General features: G+C 35.7%; 1 protein-coding gene across 19 annotated transcripts in view; it reads left to right on the top strand.

Annotated features, from left to right (window-relative positions):
- Positions 1–13816, top strand: part of DOP1A (DOP1 leucine zipper like protein A) — a 105980-nt gene that overhangs the window by 33831 nt on the left and 58333 nt on the right. For all 19 annotated transcript variants that reach the window (XR_012433639.1, XM_074037580.1, XM_065543776.1 and 16 more), the window contains 2 exons: positions 3340–3521; positions 11593–11763. Coding sequence is in view for 16 of the 19 variants with exons in the window: in XM_065543776.1 (XP_065399848.1) it covers positions 3340–3521; positions 11593–11763 (353 nt within the window). In the remaining 3 variants the exon portion in view is untranslated. The remainder of the gene's footprint in view (positions 1–3339; positions 3522–11592; positions 11764–13816) is intronic.

Raw genomic sequence — 13816 nt, 5'->3', positions numbered from 1 at the left:
CCAAATGGTATATAGCAGAAGGAAACATTTTCTATCCTGGCAAGCTATAGTTATAATTCGGTACTTTGTACAAAGGCAATTATATACAAGCAGTTGCTTATGCCTTGCAGCTTGTCCTTGAGTAATTCTTCTTGACATGTCTGGTTTTTATTACGTTATTGTTGTGGCATCTTTGATCAACTTCTGGCTCTTCATTTTGACCTTTTTATTTTTTAAACATCAATTTTTTTCACCGCATACCCATAGTTAAGGTTTTTTTTTGTTTTTTGTTTTTAATTGTTATTGAATGAGAGTGCTTCTAAATATTAAAGGGCTTAGATAGGAAAGGAGTGGTCTTCCAAAAACTATTTTTTATTTTATTTGAGACAAGGTTTTACTCTTTCACCCAGGCTGAAGTCCAGTGGCATGATCATAGCTCATTGCAGACTCCTGGGCTCAAGGGATCCTCCCACCTCAGCCTTCTGAGTAGGTGGGACTGCAGGCATGCCACCATGCCTGGCTAGTTATTATTTTTGTTTTTTTAGAGACAGGATCTCGCTATGTTGACGAAGGTGGTCTTGAACTCTTGGCCTCAAGTGATCCTCCCACCTCAACCTCCCAAAGTGCTGGGATTACAGGCATTAGCCACCACACCCAGCCTATCAAATAGCTTAACATACAAATTAGGAAAGAAATTTGTCTTAAAATACATACTAAGATGTGTGGGGAAAAGAATACATATTGTTTTTCCTCTGCTTTCACACCACAACAATCAATGCAGAAGACTTCTATAACCCTAAAACAAGTGATTATTTCTCCCTTACCAGCAAGCAAGCAGTTCTACAGTGGATACCAGCTGGATGTGCTGCAGTTCAATTTGGACACTATCTACCTGGAGATAGTATCAGATCCCACAGGTTGAGGGCTGAGCCTCATAAGACTGTTCCCCTCTTTGATGCCAATCACAAGCCCCAGTTTGTTTTACCTGTGCTTCTGATCAACTGGCTATAAAGTTCCACAATCCTTTCTTTAGGTTTAATTTGCTAGAGTGACTCACAGAACTTAAGGTACTGGTTCATTATAAAAGACATTACAAAGGATACAAGTGAAGAGATGCATAGGGTGAGGTCTGGGTGAAGGGATGTAGAACCTTCATGCCTTCTCCAGGAGCGCCACCCTCCAGGAACCTCCACATGTGTTCAGCTGGCCTGGACGCTCTCTAATCATCCTTTTGGGCCTTTTGAGACTTCATTGGATAGGCATGATTGAAGCATGAACAGCTGTGTAGAAATGTGTTAGGACATAAAAGATTTGATCTAATACTAACAGACAAAGTGGAGGAACCCAGCAAGACCCGTCTGTCAGATTTTTCTTGGCCTCTCTGTACAGCATTCGTTCCTTCTGGGTATGGGGCAGGACCCCTTCTGAAATGGAGGTCTTTGACCTACAATGAGACCAAGTAGTCCAGAGAATTTTGTTACGGCCAGCTCTGAGATAGAAAGGTAGAGGAAGATTCCTGCCTTAGGGAGAAAAAGATGAGCAGAGGGCAGGAAAAAGAGAGAAATTGTTTTTTGAGGCCTGCTTCTGAGGCCCAAAGTTCCCCAATATTATAATAAGGGCTGTGGGAGTTATGAGCCAGGAACCATGGATGAAAACCTAGACACACTCTCACTCACAGTACCACACCAGGATGCTAGTTTTCAACCTGATATGACAGATAATCACTTTGATATCATAAAAAGAAAAATAATCATTTTCAGTATGTCAAGGTTTTGTCTTAAAATTTGATGCAGAAGCTTCTGTTTGACATGTTAGAACTTCTAACATTTATCATTTGAAGTTTGAATAATTCTTTATTTCTTTACAACATCCACAAGAAATTTCATCTAAAAGTACAAGTTTGCTTAAAGGTAGTTAAGTTCTTTTTTTTTTAAAGGGTTTTGAAGAGTCTGTTTCTGAAGATATACTGGGAACTCTTTTTAAAGGCAAGTCATTAAATGATGGAAATTAATTTGCCTAACTAGGTACATAATTTTTAGATTAATCAATATTCATGAAAATAGATTTCATGGTATCTAGATAACTCAAAGAAGAAGACCCAAGTTGTCGATGAAACTTAGCCAAAATTGTGATGGAACAAGACAAGGATTACGTGTGTGTGTGTATATATACTCTTATATATACATATATATATACTCATATATACATATATATACTCCTATATATACATACATACATATATACACACACACACACACTCTTTTTTTTTTTTTTTTTTTTTTTTTTTTTTTTTTTTTTTTTTTGAGACGGAGTCTCGCTCTGCCGCCCACGCTGGAGTGCAGTGGCCAGATCTCAGCTCACTGCAAGCTCCGCCTCCCAGGTTCACGCCATTCTCCTGCCTCAGCCTCCCGAGTAGCTGGGACTACAGGCGCCCGCCACCGCGCCCGGCTAGTTTACACACACACTCTTATACTGCCTTTGGTCATTTCATATATTATGGCAAAAAAAATCCAGTTACTTTTGCACCAACCTAATATGTCAACCTGTTTATTCCTCTGTAAAATAAGTCTTTGTATATTTCTTCTAAATTCTAGTTCTAATATAGTCTATTCATTCTGAGTCTTCACTTTGTGACGTTCTATCAATACTTGATTATAATACTGAATTCTAGGTTCAAACTAAAGGATTACATTTATTATAAGATCTTCTTTACATAACTAATCTCCTTTGAGTGGTTGATAAGATAGGATCTGTGTACAGAAATTCTGCCCTGACCATTATTTCTAAGGAAATGTTATGGTTGAAATAAATAAAGCAAAAGTTGCTTTGTCCAGTTAGAAAAATCAGTTTATAAAAACAAATGGGCAATGATAATCTCATGTAGATTTTCTTATAAACATTAGAATTACTTACTATAATTTGATATACTGGGACAATGGTTATACCTCTTCCAAGTAACTGTAAATATCTATTGTGAGGCCAGACTTTATTTCAAAGTAGTAAAAATAGGTTGAAGGCTATAACATTCCATGTTCCAGCTGTCTTCTCACATCAAATATTAAAAATTTACCAAAAAAAATCTAAAATGCCTCTCTTCTCCATAAATTTGTTTTGGAAAATATCATTTTTCATTAAAAATGTTATTCTGTTAACAGGTAACGAGTTTATTTTTTAAACAAATTAATAAAGTTTGTAACATTTCCTCAGTTTTAACTTTAAATATGGTGTATGTAGGCAAATGTAGCTAACAAAACACAAAGATCTACAATTAACATTTTTTATAATACTATGCTAGAAAATGGAAGTAAAATGAATGCAATATTTTGCTTTTCTCAACTACATTAAAATGCTTTCTTCAAGGTTTTACAGAATAATGCAAAGTACCAAGTAGTACCCAAAAAGCTGACCATAGGCAAACGCCTAGCTCAATGTCTACATCCAGCATTACCAGGTGGAGTTCATCGGAAGGCACTTGAAACATATGAAATTATCTTCAAAATAATTGGACCTAAGCGACTTGCCAAAGATCTTTTTTTATATAGGTAAGAAGAATTTTATTCTCTCTATATATACACAAATAATATAAAGAAAATGTATTGCTAAACTATTTTATACTTTCTCACTAAAAACTACAAAATTGAAAATTCCTTAATGATTAGAAGTTTTCAGATATCACTCTTTGTTTTGTTTTGTTTGAGACGGAGTCTTGCTCTGTCACCCAGGCTAGAGTGCAGTGGCAGGATCTTGGCTCACTGCAAGCTCCGCCTCCCGGGTTCACGCCATTCTCCTGCCTCAGCCTCCCCAGCAGCTGGGACTACAGGCACACGCTGCCACGCCTGGCTAATTTTTTTGTATTTGTAGTAGAGACAGGGTTTCACCGTGTTAGCCAGGATGGTCTCGATCTCCTGACCTCGTGATCTGCCCGCCTTGGCCTCCCAAAGTGCTGGGATTACAGGCATGAGCCACCACGCCTGGCCTCAAATATCAATCTTAATATTTGAGTTAAGTGATTCAGAAAAATGTAGAACAGTCTTTAATGTCTTTTTGTTGTTTTATTGTTAGATACCATTTATTAAAAGTTTTCCTTCAAAGTTGTTGAGACTATAGTACATTCTACCTTTTTAAGCTTGAAAACTGGTCTGAGAAAAAGATAGGATACCTTGATCTCTCAGCAACTTTCAACATCATTGACTCTTCTCCCCTTAAAACAGTCTTTTCCTTTGGCTTTCATTGTACCACATTTTTCTGTTCAGTTACTCTTTCTCAGTGTCCTTTACCAGTCTTTCCTCCTTTACCCAGACTCCACACAGAGTTTCTTAGGGCTCATTTAGTGCAGCACCTTCTTATATTTTCACTTTGTAATCTCTCGTTAGGCAAACTTAGCCATACCCATGATTTATTTTTTATTTTAAATTTTACTGTGTACATTTAAGATACACAACATGATGTGAGATACCTACAGATAGTGAAACAATTACTATAGATAAATTAATGTAGCCATCATCTTACATAATTATCTATTTTTTGTGTATGTGACAGGAGCAGTTAAAATCTATTCATTTAGTAAAAATCCCAAATAAAATATTATTAATTATAGTCTTCATGTTGTACATTAGATCTCTAGATTTATTCATGTGACATTTCCCATTTCCTCCTGCCCATGGTAACAACTGTTTTATCTTCTATATGCTGACTCCCAACTGGACATTTCCAGTGCTGGCAGCAGCTTTAAACTCCTGCTTGCTTGACATCTCCATATAGATCTTGAAAGGCAACTAAAGTTCAACCTGTTTAAACTTTCCTCTTCTCCTATTAACCTGACCTTCCTGCAATGTACTATATTAAAGCTCAATAAATGATACCACCATCTATCCATTTATACAACCCTCAGATCCGAGAGCCACACTTGTTACCTTGTTTTCCCCACCCACGTTTTCCCACCTCTGGTGTACATAGTCTGTTGTTCAGAGTTATGTCTCATGGTGGTTAAGAGAAGAGATGGTAGAGTCAAACTAGCTCTGTTATCTTTGGCCTTTGTCCTCACCTGTTTGTGTTTGTGTCCTCACTTGCACAACAGAAATAAGATTATCAACCTCATAGGGTGGTTAATGGAATTGAAAGACTTCATATATGTAAAATGCAATGGGCAACTTATAGTAAGTTCTTAATACATGTTAGCTACTATTCTGATATATGTCTCAAATACATCTACTTCCCTGAACCTTCACTGGCAGCATGCAGTCTAAGCATCATCTCTAGCTTGGGCTTCATCACTGACCTAACATTCATCCACCATCTGTTCTTATCCTCTTCTACCCTGTTCTCCACATAGTACCAGTGTAATCTTTTTAATATATTAAATAATGTTACTCTCTTGCTAAAAAGCTCTATTGACTTCTTCTCAGCACACTTAAGAAAAAAAAATAAGAAAAAGGCTTTAATATGGCTTTGAATAATTCCTGAAGTACTGTGACCCTGGCTCTGTCAGTGACCTCAACTCTTAATAAACTAAAACTAAACTATTATTATTTTCCCCCCAATTTATTCCACTCAGGTCAACAGGTCTCTTTGCTTATTATTCCTCGTTTTCTTTGCTATTCTCTTGATCTGTAATTCTCAAATCCAGGTCTCTGATCAGATGTCAGCTCCTCAGAGGACTTGCTTAGTTATTATCTGAAATGGTCCTTCTTCCACATTTTTATCCCTAGTATTCTGTTCTATTGTGATATGTTTTTAGGTAGGTTTTTTATTATTATTATTTATTCTGTTGGTATATGTTGGACTTTTAAAAAATCTATAAATTGGATAAAAAGGAATGAAATAATGGCATTCACAGCAACCTGAATGGAATTGGAGACCATTATTCTAAATGAAGTAACTCAGGAATGGAAAAACAAACATCATATTTTCTCACTCATAAGTGGGAGCTAAGCTATGAGGATGCAAAGGCATAGAGTGATACAGTGAACTTTGGGGACCTAGGAGAAAGGGTGTAACAGGGTGAGTGGTAATAGACTACACTTTGCATACAGTATACACTGCTTGGGTGATGGGTGCACCAAAATCTCAGAAATCACCACTAAAGAACTTATTCATGTAACCAAATACCACCTTTTCCTCAAAAAACCATTAAAAAAATTTTTTTAATTGATGAATTGATGCCTTTCACCCATTTTGGAAAATTTGCAACCACTATCTTTTGAGATTACCTTCACATCTGTTCTCTCCCCACTTATTAGGTCTTCCCACCATGGCTTTTCCATCTCTTAACCATTCTTCATATTTTCTAACTTTTTGTCCTTCTGTGCTGCATTCTCAGGAATTTCTTCTGACCTAGTTTCCAGGTCACTAATTCTGTCTGTCTCTTCTTTTTTTAACCACTTAACTTTTCTTTTAAACTGTTGATATAATTTACATTCAATAAAATGAACAGATCATAAATGTTCAATGTGTGGTAAGTTTTGACAAATTTAGTCAATTTTGTAGCCACCATTCAAAATAAGATATAGAACATTCTTATCAATGCAGCAAGTTCCCTCCTACCCCTTTCTAGTGGAAACCCCTACTGTCCAACTATATATATTTCCCTCATTCTGCAGCTTTTAAAACTTTCTAAATGGTATTTTTGAAGAACCAAAAGTTCTTTATGCTGTCTTTTGAAGAAAGTTTTTTTTAGTTGATTTATCAACCTTTTATTAAGTAGTCCTTTTTGCTTCTTATTTAAGGAATCTTTGCTTAGTATATTGCTGCTAGAATGTGGAAATATGAAGGTGTTTTTCTGTATTGACATTGTATTCAGAAACTTTGTCAAGTTCACTTGTTCTTTCTAATAGCTTTTGGAATTTTGAGATGTAGTCACACTATCTGTGAATGGTGAGTTTTCTTTTCCGATTTTAATAATTTTATATCTTTTTTTGCCTTATTGTATTGACTAGGGTCTATAGTAGAGTGTTAAAGAGAGTAGGGTCAAGTATATCTGTCTTATTTCTCATTTCAGGTAGAAAATGTTAAATATTTTTGAAGGTTCAATCAGCCTTTCATTTCTGGAATATATCCAGTTGGCTCATGATTTAGAGTCCTTTTTGTATCACTGGATTTGCTTACTTTGTTTTTTTTGTTTTGTTTTGTTTTGTTTTTGTTTTGTTTTGGTTTTTTTTTTTTGTAGTTTTACATCTTTGTTTAGTAGAGAATGGCTATGATTTTACATTTTTATCTAATTTTGGTTTCAGGTTTATGCTAAATTTCATATTGTTCTCTTATTCCGTTCTGTGCAACAGTTTTCATAACATTGGTGTAATTATTTAGGTTTTATCTGAAATTTATCTTTGTGGGAAGATTTGTAATTACAGATTAATTTCTTTAGTAGTTATGATACTATTCAAATCTATTTATGTCAGTTTTAGTAAGTTTTTTATCTCGAAATTTGCCTGTTTTTACTAAATTTTTAGGTGCATCAGCCTAAAGTTCATAATATACTCTTATCTTTGTAACATGTAGGATCTATAGTGATGTCTCCTCTTTCACTTTTGACATTGGTGACTCAAGCCATCCTTTTTTTTTTAATTGATCAGTCTTATCAGGAGTTTATCAGTTTTGTTAGTCTTTTTAAAAACCAACTTTTAGTTTTACTGATCCTTCCTACTGTGTATGTGTTTACTCTCTCATTTTTACTCAGATAAGCCTTCTCTGACCACCCTATTTAGAACCTGCCTCTGCTCTAGTCTCCTTGTTATTCTCCTGTAACTTTTTCTCCTCTGCTTTAACATTTATCACCATCTGATATGTATGTATGTGTTAAGAGATACAATAACCAAGCAATTAAAATATGTACATATATACTCTCCAAAAAAGCTTTATGAGGTTAAAGAACAGGGATTTCTTACTGTGATTAAGTGCTCTATTCTCAGGATCCTGAGGAACTGACAGATAGTAGACCCTTAATAAATATGTGTTTAATGAATAAAGAAATGCTATTTGTTATACTCAATTCTTTGATATTTCAAAATATTATTAAAGAGAAATGAGCAAGGAAATATTATTAAAGAGAAATGAACATGAATGTCTTTTTTTTGAGACGGAGTCTCGCTCTGTCACCCAAGCTGGAGTGCAGTGGTGCAATCTTGGCTTACTGAAACCTCCGCCTCCCAGGTTCAAGCAATTATTCTTCCTCAGCCTCCCAAGTAACTGGGATTACAGGCACATGCCACCACCGTAAAAAAATACCCAGCTAATTTTTGTATTTTCAGTAGAGACAGGGTTTCACTATGTTGGCCAGGCTGGTCTCGAACTCTTGACTTTGTGATCCTCCTGCCTTGGCCTCCCAAAGTGCTGGGATTACAGGCATGAGCCACTGCACCCAGTCGAGCATGGATGTCTTAAAAATAGTATGTAAAGCCAGTAAAGGTATTTTTAATAGTAGTAAATAATACATTCAAAGAATGATGTTAAGAAAACTGAGCATTGCTGAATCAGTGTTGCATGTGATTATCTCATAATTGATAGATTTTCCTTTCTTAAAGCAAGATTTACATAATTCATGCCTGCTACTTTTTACCTCTTAACAGAAAGTTTAAGCAGCACAGTTATTCTTCATTTGTAGTATACCTATTTTTATCATCAGTATGTTACATAAAATTAAACCTAGAATACCATTTCTAAATATGGCAGATATTCTTGTATACATACACACACGTTATGGAGTAAATGATATCATTGTTCTATACTTTTTTGAAGTATTAACTATTTTAAAAACTAAAGTTTATATTAAATGTAGATATGTTTATTTTTAATTAATGATTTTTTCATTTCAAGGTTTACGGTTTAACGTAATTAAATACAAATGCTTTTAAAGTTCTATAACCTATTACATGATGTAATACCATATTGCCTCTTCAAGCTTATTTCTTTTTAATGTGATACAGTGTACAAAGATGTTACTAAGAAGGCTAGAAGTGGAGTTTGAATGCCTTAAAATATTTAGATGGGTATGTAAAGTGAGCTTTTGGTAATACAAATCTGGATTGCAGATTAGACAGATACTGTAAAGCAGTCAGCATTTAGGTGGCAGTTGAAGCCAAGAGAATAATTGAAATTACCTAGGTACATTGTAAATCACAAGGAGGAAAAAAGGAATGAGGACATTTTGAGAGTATTTAGGAGTCTCAGTATTTAAATATCAGGTGGGGGAAAGTAGCCTGTGAAAAAGAGTCAGAGATAGAAAGTGTACCAGGAGGCTGGGCTCAGTGGCTCACGCCTGTAAATCCCAGCACTTTGGGAGGCCGAGGTGAGTGGATTACCTGAGGTCAGGAGTTCAAGACCAGACTACCCAACATGTCAAAACCCCATCTCAACTAAAAATACAAAATTAGCCGGGTGTGGTGGTGAGTGCCTGTAATACCACCTACTGAGGAGGCTGAGGCATGAGAATCACTTGAACTCGAGAGGTGGAGGTTTTAGTGAGCCAGTTGCACCACTGCACATCAGCATGGGCAGCAGAGTGAGACTCCGTCTAAGAAAAAAAAAAGCGAAAATGTACCAGGAGACAAAGCAGTCCTGGAAGTCAAGAAGGAAGGGTGCTTCAAGAGAATGCTCTGGTTAATAGTATCACATGTTAAATTAAATAGGATAAGGTCTGAAGATAGAGCATTGGATCTGGCAGTTGGTAGACATTGGTGACCAAAATGAGAACAGTTTCAGCGGAGGGAGTAGAAGTATCGTGATTGATTGATGATGGAAGGTAATAAATAGAAGAAATTTATATATGTATTTTAATAATTGATAGAGAATGGTAGCTTTAAGACAGAAGGTTAGTTAGAATAAAGATTTTGGGGTTTGGTTATTGCTGTTACTTTTTTCTTGTTTTAGAATTATGAGGAAATATGTGAGTACATTTGTATTAAAAAGCAAAGATGTCAGTTCAGGAAGAAAGAAATTACAGAAAAGAAAAACGATAGTGGGTGATGCAGGTCCCTGGACAGGCGGGTCATGGCCCTGGGCACATTGGAAAAAAGGTAGCCTGGAAGAGACTGAGAGACTATGGCTGTATCTTTAGATCAAACAGTACCTAAAATGAGAGACAGAAGAGTAGAAAGCTGAAGCCATTCTTACTTGATGATTTCTATTTTTTATAAACTAGGAGCAAGAGAGATTCCTAATTCATTTGTTCTTCTCTTGCTAAGTACAGGACATGGTGCTTGAAACTTAGGATACAGAAATAAAAATATAGTCATGGTCCTTTGTTTTCTGATATTTACAGTCTGTTGGAAAAGATAGACATTAAGCAATTCAAATAAAGAATGATAAGCGCGTTTTGGTAAGTAAATATTGTGTACTATGAGAACATCAAATAGGGAGCCTAACCTAGTCTAATTAGGAGATAGTCTTCCTAAGGAAATGGCTTCTTAGGCTGAGGCCTGAAAGTTTAGGAATCCCCCAAAGAGGGTATAAGTAAGGGAGTGAGAATTGTATCTGTCAGAGCAGCATATGGAAAGGTATGGGCACTAAAAAGAGCATAGAAGGTTCTGAAAGGAACTAGAAAGGAATTCTTCAGTATAGCTGGAGCAGAGGGTACAGGAGTAAAATTGGTGAGTATATATGGACTGTTCAGAGGTATGTAGTAGCCATTTTTTAAAAGATGTTGAAGGCCTCATTGGCAATGGGAACTCATTGAAAGGTTTTACCGAGAGCTGCTTCAGGGCAATAATAAACCAATACATGTTAAAACATGAAGAGTAAGATACGATAGCAGTTGCTTCTAGGTAGCTATCTGGTGGAGATACAATTTGTTATATTCAAAAAATATCTAGGAGAGTGACTTGGAGAGAGAACTTGATGACCTTGATTGATAACTGATTGCAGGTTAGAGTAGAAAATTATTTTTTTTTTTTTAATTTTTGAATCCAGGGTCTCACTCTGTCACCCTGGCTGGAGTACAGTGTCATGATCACAGCTCATTGCAGCCTCTACCTCCCAGGTTCAAGCAGTCCTCTACTCTCAGCCTCCCGAGTAGCTGGGACTGCAGGCACATGCCACTGTGCCCAGCTAATTTTTATTTTTTGTAGAGATGAGGTCTCACTATGTTTCCTGAGCTAGTCTTAAACTCCTGGGCCTAAGCAGTCCTCCTACCTCAGCCTTCCAAAGTGCTTGGATTACAGGCATGAGCCAACTTACCCAGCCAGGTTAGAGTAGAAGATTTTTAAAGCTACTCATGAGGCTGAGGCAGGAGGATTGCATGAGTCAAGGATCAGTCCTAGATTTACAGCTTTTGGTCAGCCAGATAGATAGCGATGCCATATTTTGACATGACAGTTATTACAGGGAAGGCACATGTTTTGCTGGGGCACATCAGGGGAGAATTCTGTTTTGGAATTGTGAAATATGAGGACTTTGTGAAACAGCTAGGTAGCTATTGGGTTTATAAGTATAAAACCCAGGTGAGAGAACTGGTCTGTTTTAATGGATGTAGTCATTAATATACAGGTATCATTTTACGCCAATCAGTATAACTTTTTCATCAGAAATAAATAAAATATTTATACATATAATTGTGTATGAATTAATATTGTATAGTTATTTTGCTTCCCTCTCCTCGTCTTTTTTTTTTTTTTTTAATAGTTCTGGATTATTTCCTCTTCTTGCAAATGCTGCCATGTCTGTGAAGCCAACATTGCTCAGTTTGTATGAGATATATTATCTGCCTTTGGGTAAAACACTGAAACCTGGTCTACAGGGATTGCTTACTGGTATTCTTCCTGGCTTAGAAGAAGGATCAGAGTACTATGAGAGGTAAGATCATATTTGGTGCAGTTATATAATTGAAGTCATGGATTTGTCAGTAAGCATATTTAGGTAAAATATGTTTTAGCATCACGAATGAATTATTCTAGACAGTCAGTATATCACATGAATATTTCTATAGCAATGAAACATTATAGTTTAGTCTGTGTATCATACTGAAAATATAGCTAGTGGTAAAAGCATAGACTTCGGAGGTGGATGTCCTGAGTTGAAGTCTTGCCTATACAGACACTGAGCTTAGGGAAGTTTTCTTAATGTCTGAACTTTATTCAGTTTCCTCATCTTTAAAACAAACATAATATCCTTTTGTTTGTGTTATTCTAATAGCAAATCACCTAGTCCTTTGCCAAGCACATATAAGTCACTCAAGAAAATTGTGACCCATAACTTAAAATAATATAACAGATAGGACATGTAGATTAGTGATAAGAATGGAAGATTAGTCTATGCACTAACAATTTTTAAGTTGCTGATGGGGAAAAATAGCTTAGTACCAGTGCAGTGCTGTTTCATTAGCTGTTGACGTGGTACTCTTGATACCTAACTGTTCAAATGAAGTTATTTGATCTGTTTGGACCCTATTATTATTTTTGGGGAGTTGATAATTGTAGGCAATGCATGATGGCATTAAGTATCTCTAATAACTCATTACTAATATTCTTATTAAAACACTGAGTTGAAGTAGCAAAAATAGAAAATACCAAACTTACTTTATGAGTAGACATAATTATTTAAATATTTTATTCAAGTACATTGCCTAGTTACTATTTTTCAGCTGCTCTCCTCATGCAGTAAGAATCTAATTCTTAATATATTGAATTACCTTTTTAAAGGCTCCTTGGAGAAAAAATAATTTTGTCCTCAAAGCTAATCAGTTGCTTTTATTAATTTTTTTTTTTTTTTTTTTTGAGACAGAATCTCACTGTCACCCCGGCTGGAGTGCAGTGGCCTGATCTCAACTCACTGCAACCTCTGCCTCTCAGGTTCAAGCAATTCTCCTGTCTCAGCCTCCCAAGTAGCAGGGATTACAGGCACCTGCCACCACGACTGGCTAATTTTTGTAGTTTTAGTAAAGACAGGGTTTCACCATCTTGGCCAGGCTGGTCTTGAACTCCTGACCTCGTGATCCACCCACCTCGGCCTCCCAAAGTGCTGGGATTATAGGCGCGAGCCACCGCATCCGACCCTCTTTTATTTATTTTACTTTTTTACTTATTTGCCTACAGTTTCATAAATGTAATATGAAATTATTTCATTTAGCTTGGAAATCAGTTTTGTTTAAAATAGTTGTTTTTCTCTAAAGGAAGCATGGACTTGATCCACTTATAACTCTGCTAGTTATAATTAAAAATTTAACATAGAAATTGAATAATGATCCTTATAACTGTGGTATCCTATGATTTATCTTGTTAATGTTTTGCTAGGTATTCCATATAAGTTTTACAAAAGAATTTGTAAATGTTATTCTTTTACCACATAGATAAATTGAGGCCAGAAGAAATTACAGTGTTAATATTAAGTAGCAAGTAAACAGTGTGACTCATCAAATTCTCTTCACTATGCTACAGTGTAATAGACTTTTATGTTACTCATTGTTTATCTTATGTTAAAAAGGATTCAGAGAGTACATGTGCAAGTTTATTACTTGGGTATATTGCATGACTCTGAGGTTTGGGGTTTGGATGATCTTTTCACCCAGGTAGTGAGCATAGTATTCAATAGGTAGTTTTTAGCCCACCCCCCACTTCTTCCCTCTTCTAAAAAGTAATCTTTGCCTGTATTCCTTATTAAAGTGGTAAGGCATCTTTGATTTTTATCATAGATCTAATTCATTAAAGTTTTAAACTTTATAGTGTGTGATTTCAAAAAGAAAGATTTGAAATGTCCTTTTACGATTTTGTAGAAAGTCAACAGAACATCTATTCTACTATAGGATTACTATTAACTAAAATGTATATGATATTTTATTACTTAGAGTACTTTAACAACCTAGTGAGGTAGGTAGGTCTTGTGGTGGAGTGTTTTGTTGTCGTTGTTCTCT

The sequence above is a fragment of the Macaca fascicularis genome, chromosome 4 (assembly GCF_037993035.2).
Source record: "Macaca fascicularis isolate 582-1 chromosome 4, T2T-MFA8v1.1".
In the NCBI taxonomy this organism is placed as follows: domain Eukaryota; kingdom Metazoa; phylum Chordata; class Mammalia; order Primates; family Cercopithecidae; genus Macaca; species Macaca fascicularis.
The sequence above is the reverse complement of the archived record's forward strand: the minus strand, read 5'-3'. Positions and strand labels throughout refer to the sequence as shown.